At 43.0% G+C, this 17,313-nt stretch overlaps 1 protein-coding gene across 1 annotated transcript in view; it reads right to left on the bottom strand.

Annotated features, from left to right (window-relative positions):
* Positions 1 to 3,123: 3,123 nt before the first annotated feature.
* The window catches only part of LOC111972567 (laminin subunit alpha-4), a 34,206-nt gene continuing 20,016 nt past the window's right edge, over positions 3,124 to 17,313 (bottom strand). Inside the window, exons 20-40 of the mRNA XM_023999579.2 lie at positions 17,096 to 17,232; positions 16,574 to 16,738; positions 15,665 to 15,810; positions 15,167 to 15,329; positions 14,813 to 14,946; positions 14,495 to 14,666; positions 14,183 to 14,314; positions 13,917 to 14,059; positions 13,593 to 13,722; positions 13,341 to 13,478; positions 12,194 to 12,327; positions 11,861 to 12,016; positions 11,325 to 11,478; positions 10,682 to 10,875; positions 8,254 to 8,443; positions 6,381 to 6,536; positions 5,712 to 5,871; positions 4,921 to 5,051; positions 4,740 to 4,833; positions 4,483 to 4,602; positions 3,124 to 4,278 (exon numbers count right to left, since the gene is read on the bottom strand). Coding sequence (XP_023855347.1) covers positions 4,133 to 4,278; positions 4,483 to 4,602; positions 4,740 to 4,833; positions 4,921 to 5,051; positions 5,712 to 5,871; positions 6,381 to 6,536; positions 8,254 to 8,443; positions 10,682 to 10,875; positions 11,325 to 11,478; positions 11,861 to 12,016; positions 12,194 to 12,327; positions 13,341 to 13,478; positions 13,593 to 13,722; positions 13,917 to 14,059; positions 14,183 to 14,314; positions 14,495 to 14,666; positions 14,813 to 14,946; positions 15,167 to 15,329; positions 15,665 to 15,810; positions 16,574 to 16,738; positions 17,096 to 17,232 — 3,095 coding nt within the window. The 3' untranslated portion in view covers positions 3,124 to 4,132. The remainder of the gene's footprint in view (positions 4,279 to 4,482; positions 4,603 to 4,739; positions 4,834 to 4,920; positions 5,052 to 5,711; positions 5,872 to 6,380; positions 6,537 to 8,253; positions 8,444 to 10,681; positions 10,876 to 11,324; positions 11,479 to 11,860; positions 12,017 to 12,193; positions 12,328 to 13,340; positions 13,479 to 13,592; positions 13,723 to 13,916; positions 14,060 to 14,182; positions 14,315 to 14,494; positions 14,667 to 14,812; positions 14,947 to 15,166; positions 15,330 to 15,664; positions 15,811 to 16,573; positions 16,739 to 17,095; positions 17,233 to 17,313) is intronic.

The following is a 17,313-nucleotide window of genomic DNA, read 5'->3' as shown; positions in this document are numbered from 1 at the left end:
ATACTTTTTGGAGAAATGTCCTCTAGTCTGATGTAACAAAAATAGAACTGTCTGGCCATAATGACCATCGTTATGTTTGGAGGAAAAAGGGGGAGGCTTGCAAGCCGAAGAACACCATCCCAACCGTGAAGCACGGGGGTGGCAGCATCATGTTGTGGGGTTGCTTTGCTGCAGGAGGGACTGGTGCACAATTCACAAAATAGATGGCATCATGAGGGAGGAAAATTATGTGGATATATTGAAGCAACATCTCAAGACTTCAGTCAGGAAGTTAAAGCTGGGTTGCAAATGGGTCTTCCAAATGGACAATGATTAAAGCATACTTCCAAAGTTGTGACAAAATGGCTTAAGGACAACAAAGTCAAGGTATTGGAGTGGCCATCACAAAGTTCTAACCTTAATCCCATAGAAAATTTGTGGGCAAAACTGAAAAAATGTGTGCAAGCAAGGAGGCCTACAAACCTGACTCAGTTACACCAGTTCTGTCAGGAGGAATGGGCCAAAATTCACCCAACTTATTGTGGGAAGCTTGTGGAAGGCTACCCGAAACGTTTGACCCAAGTTAAATTTTTTAAAGGCAATGCTACCAAATACTAATTGAGTGTATGTAAACTTCTGACCTACTAGAAATGTGATGAAAGAAATTAAAGTGGATATAAATCATTCTCTCTACTATTATTCTGACATTTCACATTCTTAAAATAAAGTGGTGATCCTAACTGACCAAAACATTATTTTTTTTACTAGGATTAAATGTCAGGAATTGTGAAAAACTGAGTTTAAATGTATTTGGCTAAGGTGTATGTAAACTTTCGACTTCAACTGTAGTTAAGTATCAAAAGTAAATGTAATTGCTACAATATACTTAAGTATCAAAAGTATAAACCATTTCAAATTCCTTATATTAACCAAACCAGACGGCACTATTTTCTTGTTTTTAAAATGTATGGATAGCCAGGGGCACACTCCAACACACAGACATAATTTACAAATTAATTATTTGTGTTTGTGAGTCCGCAAGATCAGAGGCAATAGGGATAACCAGGGATGTTCTCTTGATAAGCGTGTGAATTTGACAATTTTCCTGTCCTGCTATTCATGCAAAATGACGTTAGCTAGCTAAATTGAAACTGCTGGGGGAAAGGTACCTAGCTCTCACCTTAATCACTGCAGTGTAGCTAATGTTAGCTAGGTTTCTAGAAAATAAAAACTATAGCTATATTTTAAAGACTTGTTGCTGACTTTTGAACCCTTTTTTTCAAAGTACTTAATTCCACTGCATGTTTATTTATTAATTGGTGACTGAAAAAGTTGCAAAGAAAAATGTCCCTCCAAATGTAGGCTGTATTGGTTGGGTATCATTTGGCTGATGTGGACATTTACATGACAGGCTGACCACAGCGCTGGCGTCACGTGCGCGAGCGTTGCAAAACAAATGTAGAAATCTATGTTATTCAATTATTACAACCACACTGCTCGCGTGCACCAATGAGAGTCTGCATTGCCAAGGGCTAAAATAGAGATCAGTTCTATTTCTGACGCAGATTTCTGACTGCAAGTCCTACCTCTCCTATCTCCTCATTGGTTTATATAAGCAGGTACCCACGTGCCATCTCCTCATTGGTTATACCGACGTGGGTGACTGAAAGACGAACGAGGTCAGTGGCAGACATGCACCTAATTTATGAAATTTGCCAATCACAATATAAAGTCAAGAGAATAAAAAGCCTGGAAGGAAGAGAGATGTCTAGAAACGATTCGGTTGATCGGTTATGTGTTGATTAATTGGTAGAGTAGAGGACCTTGTGCATTTCAGGTAAAATAACAACTCAATATTTATATCCCAGGACAAATTAGCTAGCAACAGCAAGCTAACTAAATAGGACAAATTAGCTAGCAAGTGCAAGCTAACTAGCTAAATTGCCATAAATGTTGAATGCTTTTCGACCTGTCCCCAAATTAATATAATTGGTTCAGAGTTTGTTTTGATATTTTAACCTGCGTGTCGTGATCGCGTTTGGTGTGGGGGGACAAAATACATTTATGCACGATGGCGCACGCGCGCAGCCGGGTTTAGGTTCCGTGTGACTGTTTAGTTAGCGAAGTTACTGACTTATAGGCATATTGTTATTCATGTTTTTGTTATTGTATTTTAGGTGGAGAGGGAGTAAGATCACTAGAAAGCAGCATGCTGCCACAACCACTGAATACTGGGGCCTGCCTTGGAGTATTGTTGTATTCATCTCCACCACGTGCCTAGAAATCATATGACGAACCTGCATAGACTAACAAAGGAAAATTGTGTATAGGTTTTTGTTCCAGTACTTCACTAACACCTCATTCAACTTATTGCGGTCTAAATTGAACAAAAACAGAAATCACCCAAGTCTGTATTATTGAATGAGCTTCCAAAGTTACAAGCTTCAATTCTGCATGATAGATAATAACATATGTGGAACTATTTCTATTATGATTGTACTTGCAAATCTCATCCTACAAATTGACAAAACGTCCTACAACGTGACAACAGTGACAGAACTCTAAGCGCGCGCAGATTCAAAAATCTTCAAGTGTATTTTTTATTCACGGCAGAATATTCATAGTCGTAAATGGACTTGCAATAATTTTGAAAATAAATGATGCTTTCAAATCTTATTGAATGTATTCAAATGTAGAGTTAAAAGTTTTCCGACTGTTGTTAAACCTTTCGCACGTCCTGATACAAGCTTGCGAAATTAAATTACACATTTTGCGACCACAAAATGAAAAATTCAAAATCACATAGTTCTGTCATGATTATAATCCCATACAGCATGAACTCTTTCTTATCCTCAGAAGTACACTAAATAAAAACATGCCTCTTCTCATAACCCTCCCAGCATTTACTTTACCCATCGCTCTTTCCACCAGGTTGGATATCTCAAATGGATTCCTCAGGTTTGACAACTCGATATGCCCCTTCTCAATTCTCCCCGTTTCCCATTCTTTTGGACCATAGTCCAATCTTCCTTGCTTTCACCGCCATTAGTTCCAAGATCTACACCTAATCATGCCATCTTTTTCTCCTTTCCGGCCTCTCTCTTTCTGTGTGTGTGAGGGCAATAAACCAATAACAGCAAGGAGTTTAGAATATACATTTTATTCATCAGAAAATAAGTAGAAAAACTGCACTGTGACAAAGCAATGAAGACGATTTTGTTACTTACAGATGTGGCAGCATTGAGATGACAACATAGGGTGGTGGAAGCATTGTCTGGAACTGGACTTGGCTGCACTCCTACAGTACATCACAGCTCTCTGACAAAAATATGAACTATGCTTTAGGGTCCTATCAACCAAACCCAAACCAATCCCTTTGGAGTGGGAGTGTGAATTTGTGAGTTCTGTCAATGTAGATTAAAGGCCCAATGCAGCCTTTATATATATATATATATATATATAGATATATCTGTAATAGATTTCCATTAAAATGGGCAAGAATAGCTTTTTTTTTGCAAAAACAATAATTTTGCTAGTACTGTCTGGGAGTGGTCTGAGTGGGGAGTGGAAAACTGGAAACTAGCTGTTATTGGCAGAGAGGTTTGGAATTCTCTTTGTTATTGGTCTATTAATCACTGTACTGCATGGTGATGTCACCATGAAAAAACAAAAATCCCACCCATGCAAACCAGCTACTATCAGGAAATAACACTGATAAAAAATGTTCTCACACTTTTACAGTGTTAGTTGCATCAGCTGTTGTACAATATTATATAAAACAATGCATTTTGACTGTATTGGGCCTTTAAGAAAATTAAGATACCTTCTCATAGGGTGATACATTTACAAGCCTTCTTAAGTTGGCTATAATATGAGCAGTGGTCCTTAGTCATATCATGTTGCAGTCCAACTCTTTTGGGGGATATTTTCTCATGTGAAACTAATTCATATTGGTTGGTTATGTTGCCGGGTCATTCTCTTTTCCAAATGAAAACAAACATTGTTCTAGTTAACATCAAACAAGAATAGACAATTTAAAACACAATGAAAATGGCTTTTCATGCTTTATTGACAGTGTGGAAACTTGTTAGGAAGCAGAATTTGGTCAGTCGTGTTGCTGGAGAGCTGGGCTGTATTCGTTATGACAGGGCCTTTAGGCAGCTGGACAGGAGCCCACACTGACGGCCCCGCTGACCAGGGCAGCTTTGCTGAAGGCCACTTGGCTCTCGTTCACCGTCAGGTTCCTCATACAGCCTGTGTAGGCCCTCCTAGTGGCAATGCCCTCTGGGAGAAGAGATTCTAGGAAGATATATAATAAACAACATTATAAACACATTTCCTTTTATTTTGCTAAATCTAGGTTGATAGTGCTGCCTCACCCTGTAACCGAAGTACTCACAGTTTGGATGTGTTTTGTTAGTTGGAATGTCAGATATTGTGTCTAGCAAAAACTATTTTGTGTGAACGTTCAGTCGTCTTGAAATGCATGGCTTTGCCACTGACCTGGAGCTCCACCAATGAACACAGGGGCCCTGGCACTCTGGGTACTATGTTGGAGAGGTCCCACCACATGGTTGACATCTGAGTCCACATCCAGCTGGATTACATTGGCATCTCGGATCACTGAACCAGAGGCAGAAAGGACAACAGAACACATTGTTGTCAGCCACTGCACATAACATGGGCCAATCATTGCAAATGAACCGTGGTCCCATACTGTTTAAATCAGGGGCAGTCAATGCAATAATGAGATCTCTTACCTGTGATCCTGTGCCAGCTCCCATCACACAGACCCAGTCTAGGAGTGACCTGAGTGAAGAACTCACGGACCCCATTGTTCACCAGCACCACCACCTGTGAGCATAGAACAATACTCGCATTGAAGATCTACTAATAGCAAATTAGCAAATTACGACGGATTGCTTTGTATTAGTCGCTTACCGCTCCTTGATGAATATACATGGTTAAGTACTCCTCTGCTGCTGTGTAGACATGCAGTAGTACCCCTGACGCCACACGAGGGCGCACCTCTACCACCAGCTCAAACTTCCGCCCCAGGTTGAACGTGTCATCTGAGGGAGACGAACAGAAAGAGTAATTCAAGTAAAGTCTGCTCTACCAGCCCCTCCGTCCGTTCGGAACCTCATCTTTAACGCCTGTAACCTGGAATGTTTCACTGCACTTCGGCCCAATGGGGCGTGTGCACTTGTGAAACTTAGCCAGCCACAGTAAGGTGTGAAATTGCTCTGCGCTCGTTCAAACAGCTGCAGCTTGGCTTCCAAGACCTTGGAGATTGCAGCTCTCCTCCGCGCCCTCAACTTTTCCACCACGCCAAATGTTCACCACAGCTGCACTGGGGATATCAAATTCCAATATCCTGACGAGAGCCTCTCTGCTTCCCCGTCTCTGTGGTGATTGGTGAGCGGCCCAGGGTTTTTGTCTGCTTTCCAGAGAAAATCTAACATGGCGTGTGATATAACTGACACATTGTTTCCAAACAGCTCCAGGCCCTGCCAAAGTGAACCGTGTACAATGATAGGATGGAGTATGTCCTGAAGATTGCAGGAAAATCAATGTTTCACAAGCTTTTCCTTTGGTATCATACTTCAAATTAATCTGGTAGGGTTCAGCCACAGTATAAAGCCAGAAGGGCCTTGAGGATAATCATCTGCCATTACTTTCTTAATTCCTAGCTAAATGGAGAGGCTTGGCAAAGTGTGTTTGTGTCTTACCCAAGACGACATATCCTCCCTCTTCAGAGAAGTATGTCCCCGGCTCAGAGAGTCCCTCGAAGCACGGCGTCACCCCGAAGGCCTGGGACACGGAGGACAGCCATTGGCCATTCAGCTGGAAGTTCTTCACACAGCCAGTGAAGCTGTATGCAGAGTTTCTCTATTGGAGACAAATACAGCACAGGAAAGTGTAAATGAGTGGTAGTACAGATATCTGTAGGTAATATGTTCCACTAACAGACCCCAGAGAGGGGTCACGTTGATGGTTTATTGTTTTCTGTGGGAAACGTATTGTCTGAGCACAGCAGTCTGAAGTGAAAATACTTGGATGGCTCCCAGTGTGAACATATAATGCCAAAAAAGACTAGAGGACCATAAACCATTCCAGACATCTCTTATAATGTTCTTTATCGAAAGGTCAGGATCTTGACTTTTTTGTTCATTTTATACATTCTTGGCCAGGGTTTTCATATGTTTCCAGGTTTCCACTGTAAAAACATTCTGCTCCATTTTCCTTCAGTAGGGTATAAGGTCCTGCTCTGTGTCCCAAATTACACCTCATTCCCTATATAGTGCACAACTTTTTGACCCTGGTGAAAAGTAGTACACTACATAGGGAATAGGGTACCATTTGGGATGTAGACCTGGGCACTAAGGGGTGTATCTTACCAGTATGTTCTGCTGGGCCCTCCCTGGTGGCACCCCTCCCACATAGAGAGTACTGCTGACGTGCCAGGAGACGTTGGAGCCCTGAGCTCTATCCTCCAGCAGTGTCAGCCCATCAATGATTAATCGGCCCAGATTCCCATCACGAATAAAAATAACCTGCAGGAGGAGAGACAAGACAGGGCTGTTACACTGTAGGGTAGAACTATGTCACTGCTGAAAACGAGTGGCTTATCCCATAGAACAATCTATTTATGTGTGACAGATGTCAGAGGTAACAGTTTTGTATTTTAGTATATGGTTAATGGGGAATAAGTACACTACCTGTCAAAAGTTTTAGAACACCTACTCATTCAAGGGTTTTTCTTTATTTTTACTATTTTATACATTGTAGAATAATAGTGAAGACATCAACACTATTAAATAACACATGGAATCATGTAGTAACCAAAAAAGTGTTAAACAAATGAAAACATATTTTATATTTGAGAATCTTCAAATAGCCACCCTTTGTCTTGATGACAGCTTTGCACACTCTTGGCATTCTCTCAACCAGCTTCACTTGGAATGTTTTTCCAACAGTCTTGAAGGAGTTCCCACATATGCTGAGCACTTGTTGGGTGCTTTTCCTTCACTCTGCGGTCCGACTCATCCCAAACCATCTCAATTTGGTTGAGGTTGGGGGACTGTGGGGGCCAGGTCATCTGATGCATCACTCCATCACCCTCCTTCTTGGTAAAATATCCCTTACACAGCCTGGAGGTGTGTTGGGTCATTGTCCTGTTGAAAAATAAATGATAGTCCCACTAAGCCCAAACCAGATGGGGTGGCGTATTGCTGCAGAATGCTGTGGTAGCCATGCTGGTTAAGTGTGCCTTGAATTCTAGATATATCACAGACAGTGTCACCAGCAAAGCACCCCCACACCATGACACCTCCTCCTCCATGCTTTACGGTGGGAAATACACATGCGGAGATCCTCCGTTCACCCACACCGCGTCTCACAAAGACACGGCGGTTGGAACCAGTTTGGACTCCAAACCAAAAGACTGGTGGAAATTTGTCCAATGTCCATTGCCCATGTTTCTTGGCCCAAGAAAGTCTCTACTTCTTATTGTCCTTTAGTAGTGGTTTCTTTGCAGCAATTCGACCATGAAGGCCTGATTCACACAGTCGCCTCTGAACAGTTGATGTTGAGATGTGTCTGTTACTTGAACTCTGTGAATCATTTATTTGGGCTGCAATTTCTGAGGCTGGTAACTCTAATGAACCTATCCTCTGCAGTCTTCCAGTCCTGTGGCGGTCTTCATGAGAGCTAGTTTCATCATAGCGCTTGATGGTTTTTGAGGCTGCACAAAGTTCTTGAAATGTTCCATATTGATTGACCTTCATGTCTTAAAGTAATGATGGACTGTCGTCTCTCTTTTGCTTATTTGAGCTGTTCTTGCCATAATATGGACTTGGTATTTTACCAAATAGGGCTATATTCTGTATACCCCCCTACCTTTTCACAACACAACTGATTGGCTCAAACGCATTTAGAAGGAAAGAAATTCCACAAGTGAACTTTTAAGAAGGCACACCTGTTAATTGAAATGGATTCCAGGTGACTACCTCATGAAGCAGGTTGAGAGAATGCCAAGAGTGTGCAAAGCTGTCATCAAGGCAAAGTGTGGCTATTTGAAAAATCTTAAATATAAAATATATTTTGATTTGTTTAACAATTTTTTGGTTACTACATGATTCCATATGTGTTATTTCATAGTTTTGATGTCTTCACTATTATTCTACAATGTAGAAAATAGTTAAAAAAAAGAAAAACCCTTGAATGAGTAGGTGTTCTAAAACTTTTGACCGGTAGTGTATATTTACTTACATTGTGCCATGTTCCGTCGTTGTACTTCTCCGGGCTCTTGACCTTGACCTGTTGTTGACCCAGGTTGAAGGTGTATACCAGCTTCCCATGGGAAAGAAACAGAGCCATGTAGTTGTCCTCTGCCTCGTCTGATGCATAAAAGATGAGGCCGAACGAGGACTGGGTCTTCAGGGACAGGGAGAAGTGAGACCTGGGGGGTAAAAGGTGCATTATAAACCGGGTGGTTCGAGCACTGAATACTGATTGGCAGAAAGCTGTGGTATATTTAAGTAATAAGGCCTAAGAAGGGTTTGAGGGCCTTATTGCTTTTATAAAACGGTTATCGTAATACGGTTTAGAAAAATATGAATGACTTTTTCTCAGTAAAACATGATTTTAACGGGTAAATTCGTTTTTGCATTCTGAAGTTGCTACCCAAGCGTGCTGGTCGTTAGTTATTTTCTAATGTTTTGACCCAGTCGTTAATTCGAATCATTCTACGTTGCTATGCTAAACAAGCCATTGGCTTGTAGCTAGCAGATAATCAATGATGAGAGACAATAACTTCAATAAATATTGATTTAATAAATATCCAATAGGCCTACATAGGCCGCACTGCTCTGGTTAATGAATTAATGGGATTCTGAGTGTTTACGGTTTCCATGGTGAATTATTCGTTTTGCGTTCATTTATGGGCTAGCTAGCTAGCCTACAGGCAAGGGAGAGACCGCATTTGTAAAATGAAACCTTGTTGCACAGAGGCATACAGGTGTCACGATCGTCGTACGAACTGGAAATATACTCAGACCAACGTGCAGCGTGATTTGGGTTCCACATGTTTAATAAAGGAAACTCACAAAAACAATAAACAGCAAACGAAACGTGAAGTCATGGAGTGCTCACAGGCAACTACACACAAACAAGATCCCACAAAAACCAGTGGGGAAATGGCTGCCTAAATATGATCCCCAATCAGAGACAACGATAAACAGCTGCCTCTGATTGGGGACCGTACCAGGCCAACAATAAATGCACTAGACAACAACATGGTTGTCCCACAACTCCCGCATATCAACCTATCAGCATCCAGGATCCAAACAACCTGTTTTATAACAGACCTATACCCACGAGTGTGACACAAAAAAAAACGTTTTACTGTTATTACGTTGGTATCAAAAAGGCACCTTGGGAGTTTATGGTATATGGCCACTATACCACGGCTAAGGGCTGTTCTTAAGCACAATGCAACGCGGAGTGCCTGGACACAGAAGTCAGCCGTGGTATATTGGCCATATACCATAAAGTCCCAAGGTGCCTTATTGCTACCAACGTAATAACAGTAAAACGTTTTTTTGTGTCACACTCGTGGGTATAGGTTCATTACTACCTCGTGCCTTATTGCTTAATTATACTATACTCAGACCATTACTCAGAGACCCAGAGTAAAGTGCATGTGACTTGTACTTAGACCAAGAAAACAGAGTGGAGTTCATGTGTAGAGTGGGTTCATGATTGACCTCTGGTTGACCTCTGGTTGACTTCTGCTTGACCTATCACCTATGTTGTACCCCCAGGTTGTGTCCCAAATGTCACCCCATTCCCTTCACAGTGTACTACCTGTATCCAGAGCCCTATAGATGCGGTGAAGAGGTCATTGGAATGCAGACCATGGGGGGATAGAGGAAGGATGCAAGATTGATCTAACAAAGTGGATATTTGTCAAATCCATCATGGTTGATTTATTGGAACAGGCCCACAATGTGGTTAATAAAGTCTGATATGCCTCATAGCCTGGTTCCTCTCTAGGTTTCTTCCTAGGTTTTGGCCTTTCTAGGGAGTTTTTCCTAGCCACCGTGCTTCTACACCTGCATTGCTTGCTGTTTGGGGTTTTAGGCTGGGTTTCTGTACAGCACTTTGAGATATCAGCTGATGTAAGAAGGGCTATATAAATACATTTGATTTGATTTGATATGGATATCTTTGGTTGTTTTTGCATAACATTTAGAAGTTGCCCCTTTTCAGGTTGAGAAGTGTCTGCTAAATGCTAACTCCCGTTCATATAAGCTGGTAGCATAGAGTAGCTAGCATACATCGGTGGTGGTAGTCAAAGTCATTTTTAACTGTAATGCAGTTAATTGGTGACGATGACATGAACATGTGTTGGGGTTGACATCCATAAAAGCATTATACTCTGATTTTTACCTCAACATAGTGTGAAATACACATATAAACACTAGCCTACATGTAGGATTATTTTGCTGGGGGGCAATGATGAGATTGGGGATCTTTCACAGACAGCATCTTTAACCCAGGCGTTTCCATTGTTTTGGTTGAGTTCCATTGACCTCTTTACCACATCTATGGGCCCTGGTCAAAAGTAGTACACTATATAGGGAATAGGGTGCTATTTGGGATGCAACCCAGGTGTTCTTCCCTTTCCTGGCCTTACCTCTCAGCGAGGGACTCTGGGATGTCAGTGTACTCCTGCCTGCTGTTGGCGATACCCCCGTAGTGGTGGGCGTGGCGGGTGGCATGGGGCCTGGCGGACAGGTAACATGGTGTCTCTTCTGTCTCTCCTGGCTCCTGGTCATCACTGTTCAGTCCCAACAGGCCTTGTGGCTGGTTGGACTTGTCTCTGCCCACCTTAGTGAGAGAAGGGAAGTTACTTGACTGTTAGTAGTGGGTCAATGCATGCCTATTGTTCAGTATACAGTATCATCTTTAAAGATCGAAATTAGGGGAAGCAGTGCTACTGTTTGCCCCAGCGACTTTGTTATTGTGGGGAATGGCACCTCCGGCAGCATGGGAAAAAAAATTGCGGTACATATTCTGCTGTTCAATGCGCGTGCAATGGTGTCCGAGGTGTTTGTTGTTTGGAGTAACTTCTTTGTTATTGTAGAATCCCAAACGGATGTGGCAGTATCACCAATTAAGGATTCCATCTTTAAGTGTTTATAGACTCTTTTAAGACTTGAAAAGACAGGCATTTTTTATGAATGAATACTGATGACTTTTGTATCCGGCAGGCATAAGCTTTTAGAAGCCAAACTCGGGTTCAATGACATGTATTTAAATTATCTTTATTTCTTTACCTTCCTAGTATGGCCCTGCTTGGTTTTGGCAGAGTTTTTGCTGTGCTTTGAGAGCAGGGCAGCGGGCGGTCGCTCCACAGGGCAGTCCTGCAGGGAGGTCTGGACATTCTCAGTGTACTTCTGAAAGTCCTCAGGCTCAATGTCCCTGTCTTGTCTGGAGAGAGAGAGAGAGAGACTAGCAACTCAGTGCCAAAGACATAAGAGCCATAGAGATACTCAAACACACACACACACACAACTCTGTCTCCATGGAAACAAACTCCATGTCCTCCCACTCGGCTCTCAACAGCAGCTCTGCTTGGCTTTCTTCCTCTCATGGATGCAGCTAGGCAGCAAGGTTTTCACCAACCGACCTGAGCCAGAGGTCCAATGAGCTTGCTATCATAACAATGTTCTCTGGAGATAGGAGGTGTGTAAAACCTTGGACTTGTTCATTTGCTAATATTAGATGCAATCCATTACAGTCCATGACGTCAAACGCATTAGGCTTTTAATGTGGTCTGAGTGCTGTGGCAGTGAGAGAGGGGCCAGGTCACCTGCTGATGTAGGCGTAGCTGATGCAGCCAGTGAAGTTCTTGATGCTGCTACTGGGAGAGCCTCCTAAGTAGAAGCTCCTCACTGTGGAGACTGAGGCGGGGGAGGACGGACGTTTCTTCTCATGCTTGTCTTTGTCATCCACCACCAGCTCATATCTGATGGAGATAGATAGTTATCAGTCAATTGTTACAGTGAACAATTATAATACATTTTGCTTTTAAATCACACTTTTAAATATGAAGAAATATGTATGTGGCTTGACAGCGAGGCAATCCGTAAAAAATACTTGCCAGATAAAGGGAGATGTTTTTTACGGTACATTGGATTCTTACTTGTCATTATTCGCTGAAGCTACCAGGAAATGGGTCATTCCATCGTTGTACTGCTTCTTGTGTGATTTGACTCTGGTGCCCCTGGAGTTCAATACCACTGCTCCGTTCTCCAGAGCGATGGTAAACTCATCAGACTGAAGGAGGAATAGAGTTTGGAGTTGAACAACAGTTGTATTTCCTTTGCAGTTCCTTTGGAACTCATAAACTCAGCAAAAAAGAAACATCTCTTTTTCAGGACCCTGTCTTTCAAAGATAATTCGTAAAAATCCGAATAACTTCACAGATCTTCATTGTAAAGGGTTTAAATCCTGTTTCCCATGCTTGTTCAATGAACAATAAACAATTAATGAACATGCACCTGTGGAACGGTCATTAAGACACTAACAGTTTACAGACGGTAGGCAATTAAGATCACAGTTATGAAAACTTAGGACACTAAAGAGGCCTTTCTACTGACTCTGAAAAACACCAAAAGAAAGATGCCCAGGGTCCCTGCTCATCTGCGTGAATGTGCCTTAGGCATGCTGCAAGGAGGCATGAGGACTGCAGATGTGGCCAGGGCAATAAATTGCAATGTCTGTACTGTGAGATGCCTAAGACAGCGCTACAAGGAGACAGGATGGACAGCTGATCGTCCTCGTAGTGGCAGACCACGTGTAACAACACCTGCACAGGATCGGTACATCCGAACATCACACCTGCGGGACAGGTACAGGATGGCAACAACACCTGCATGAGTTACACCAGGAACGCACAATCCCTCCATCAGTGCTCAGACTGTCCGCATTAGGCTGAGAGAGGCTGGACTGAGGGCTTGTAGGCCTGTTGTAAGGCAGGTCCTCACCAAACATCACCGGCAACAACGTCGCCTATGGGCACAAACCCACCGTCGCTGGACCAGACAGGACTGGCAAAATGTGCTCTTCACTGACGAGTCGCGGTTTTGTCTCACCAGGGGTGATGGTCGGATTTGCGTTTATCGTCCAAGTTCAGTTTATGTCTCAGTTGTTGAATATTGTTATGTTCATACACATATTTACACATGTTAAGTTTGCTGAAAATAAACGCAGTTGACAGTGAGAGGACGTTTCTTTTTTTGTTGAGTTTAAGAAACAATTAAATACAATTCAGGCAAGAATCAATATACCCCTTCGATGTGGTAGAACAGGAGACCAGTAGGCTGCAGTGTCCTGAAGTTAAGGCCACCCTCGAAGGCGTCGAAGGGAGATATCTTTGCTGCAGACCCCAGGTAGCTCTCTCCAGTGAAGTAGGCTTTACGTGACATCTGTTAGAATCCAAGACACAACAGGGACATTGTCAACTATTGGTAGTTCAGTTGATTCTGTATACATCACCAATGCTTTGTCTAGTAGCGTTTGCTATGGACTACAGTACATACAAAGGACTCCTCAGGACAACCGCTGCTGATGCCAATAGTGCCTGGTTCCTCCAGGAGGTTAAAGTCTTTCTTCTGGAACTGGAAGCCCTTCACACAGCCCTTCAGCCCCATCAGGGAGGATAGCTCAGGCCTGGGGGAGAGGGAATATGCTCATAGTCACATAGGGCCTGCTGTCCAACTGTCCAACTGTACTCAGTGTAATACTAATGTAATAGTCTGTTGATATTGTGTTACAATTGTCAACTATGCTTACAAAGTTAGACCTCTTAAGGTCCTTGGATTGGTGTGAGGAAGTGCACGTGTGTGATTAGATAACTGACTCACCTGGAGAGGAGAATGCGCGAGGGGGCCCCTCCTATGTAGATATCGGAGAAGGGCAACGTTTTTTTCTCATTCTCCATGGACTTCACGTGACTCTTGTCCACCAATAGAATGATCTTCTTGGAGTAATGATAGATGACTGACACCTATAAAAAGAACAGCACAGCCTAGATTGGATTAGGCCTACTGTTGAAAGGAAATTGATTTCATTCACATCTCAATAGGCACACCCCTGCCGACAGAAAGACAATGGGCTGATTTAGATTTACCTCATGGTATCTTGCGTCATTGATCTGTAGTTTAGGTAAGTTACTCTCCATGACGATCGGGCCTCCGCTGAAGCCAAAGTCGTACATGAGACGTAGGAAGCCATTCTTCAACTCTAACAGGAAGAAGTTGTCCTGGAAAGAATTATTGAACAGTTTTTTCTAGAGTCATTTTACCCAGTAACATGATGCAGAAAAAGTATTGGTAAATCTCTCTATGCTCTCTGAAGAATTACAAGGCATAGCATTGCATCACTGACTGACACTATGTTGCTTGTTCAAAAATAAAGGGGACATTTTCGCTACTATATTTACCCCGGTGACCATGAGTAACAGGATGCCGTTGTTTGCTACTGTCCGAACAGCAATGTCAAACCGGGTGACGATGCCAAATTTACCCCTCCTCTCCATGTTGTTGATGAGGGCATATCCAGTTCCGTCAAACAGGTAGCTGGCGATACGACTCTGTGAGAATGCCAGCTTATACCTGATACGGCAAAGAAAACAATGTTAGAGTTAAGTCGAAATTAAGCGACTTGTCTGAAGGAGCCTCAGATGGAGACGTGGACTCTTTAAGGGCAATATCTAAAGTTCCCAACAGAAAATGTATAGACAAGATACAGTATATCATACCTGGGACAAGGTGTTGAAGCAACTACATCCATCTTGTGCGTCTGTTTGAAATTGTACAGACTGATGACATCATTATTTAAAGAGGCCAACTCGATGCAGCCCACAAAAGGAGCTAGGCTGAGTGCAGGTGGAAGCTACAAGGAAAAACAAAACATTCATAATCTTATCTTGGAAGGAAAAAGTAAATAGAGAGTCATCGCAATACTGGTTCAATTCTGCTGTGTCAATGGTTCATGAGTGAAGTACTGTTTACATCAATACTGTACGATGGAAATGGTCTGCTATGCATTAGCCAATGCCACAGAACTCTGATCAGAGGTTGATGTCATATCCTGTTAGAAAGTAATACCGTACCCTGACATCAGCGGGGACGCCACCCACGAAGAATACAGTGTCTTCAGGGTCCAGGTTGAACAGGGAGTAGGTGCCAGAGGCTTCGCCCTTTTGGATGAACTTCTGCTCGTCAGTGGACGTCTGACTGGGTACAGTCAGGAACACTTTTCCATGTCTGCCCAGCCTGTCAAAACAAAGACACAAAGCAGCGTGAATAATCAGTCCCATCAACACCATTACATACTGCATGGCCAGAACAGCCTCATAAATCCCTGTGAGTGGTTAGACTAGACAGATGTCCTGTCTGTGTGAATGGACGGACGGTCTTTAGCAAGGTTGCAAATCTGTACTGTATGTGCTCTAGCCAAGTTTGTCATCGCTTGTCATTCATGAAACATGTATGGCATGACAACAGACACGACAGATGTCTTGTCTAATAAGCATTAGTTGATCTTCTACCAGGCTATGCCAGTCTATCTGTGCGACCTGATCTGTTGCTTAGGTAACACACTACTGTACCTCTCCACTTTGATGAGGTTGAAGACTGGAGGCCATTGGCTGACAGGCTTTGAACCCAGTGGGATTTCAACATCTTCCCCTCCCAGGTTGTAGATGTACACCAGGTTGTCATTCTTGATGGCCAGACCCATGTAGTCCTTCTTACCCTATATGATATGTAGAAGAGAAACCAAGGTGACAGGTTTTATACAGCACAGTGCATGTATTGTAATATTGAATCCCTGCATGCGATCTTATTCAGGAAAATCTCCTAATATTTGCTTTATAAAACCAACGAAGGGTCACAGAGTACCATTTCTAAGCATCAAGCAGACTTACACAAACACCACTGCATAATTTACACCAGTGGGAGAATCACCAGGGTAAGCAGCATCATTAAAGAGAACAGAGAGGCCCAGAGAGGAGAGCTCTGCCCTGCCGTCATTAACCTCCTGCGGGTGGGGGGTAACGGCATTTATGTAAATGAGCCCCGACTTTGGCGGCAGTGGCGCACACAACAGGCGTCTCCTGGAAACCTTTTGAAAAAGGCAACTGTCTGTTCTCAAAGGCCTCTTCTGCTCACATGATCACAACAAACCATTCATCTGCACACAAGCTGCTCTCGCCCTTTTATCTCAAGCCATCCTCAGGGTCCAAGTCTGGGAACTTTCAATAGCAGATCTGGGCCAGTCTGCAACCCCCTTCTCCAACCCACCCACTTCTTGCACACAATAGAAAAACACCTCAGTATTATCGCTATATACAGGTCTATGCTAGCCTGATCCCAGATGTGTTTATGCTGTATGGCCAACTTCCAGGGTTGTGGCATGACAACAAAAGGAGTCGGCTATACAGGAGAAGTAGATCTGAACCCAGCACCAGCCCAGCTCCCTATTTCCTGACCTCCCCCTCTCCCCCCAGCCTCCTCACGTTTCTGTCTCCCAGATAGAAGATGAAGCGGTCCTCAATAGGGTCCTTATCTGGGTCCACCCTGATGAACAGACTGATGGTGGTCACTGTCTTAAGGTCCGCCACATTGATGTGGGGCTGCACTTCAACCGACGACTGACCGTTGAACTTCATGGACACTTGGACCTACAGTATGGTGTAACAAAACATGATATACGGAAAGTATTCAGACCCCTTGACTTTTTCCACATTTTGTTACGTTACAGCCTTATTTTAAAATGGAATAAATAAATGTCATTATGGGATATTGTGTGTAAATTGATGAGGGAAAAAACGATTTGATCAATATTAGAATAAGTCAAAATGTGGAAAAAGTCAAGGGGTCTGAATACTTTCTGAAGGCACTGTATCTGTGTCATACAGGACTCGATTATGAACAAGACTTGGGATTATAGTAACACAAGACTGTACAGGGTTTTTCATTGGTGGTTGAAAGTACATTTTGGTTGTGATGTTAGTGATTGTTCAGATGTTAATATTGACCTTCTTGGCCACACTCCTGGCCTGGGCGATGAGCTCTCTGATCCTCATGATGTTGGTGGTCACGTTGTTCACTGGCTTCTTCTCAATGACACGTAGCTTGTCCAGCAGCTCAGGAACCAGCTCAGACAGGTTCTCAACTGAAAACCCCACCATGGATGGAGAGGATTACCACTTACTAGTTTGAGTGTAATGCTTAGTCATTTAGTCTTCTCTGTCGA

This window comes from Salvelinus sp. IW2-2015, linkage group LG14, assembly GCF_002910315.2.
Source record: "Salvelinus sp. IW2-2015 linkage group LG14, ASM291031v2, whole genome shotgun sequence".
Classification (NCBI taxonomy): Eukaryota; Metazoa; Chordata; class Actinopteri; order Salmoniformes; family Salmonidae; genus Salvelinus; species Salvelinus sp. IW2-2015.
This window is presented reverse-complemented; position numbering and strand designations above follow the sequence as displayed.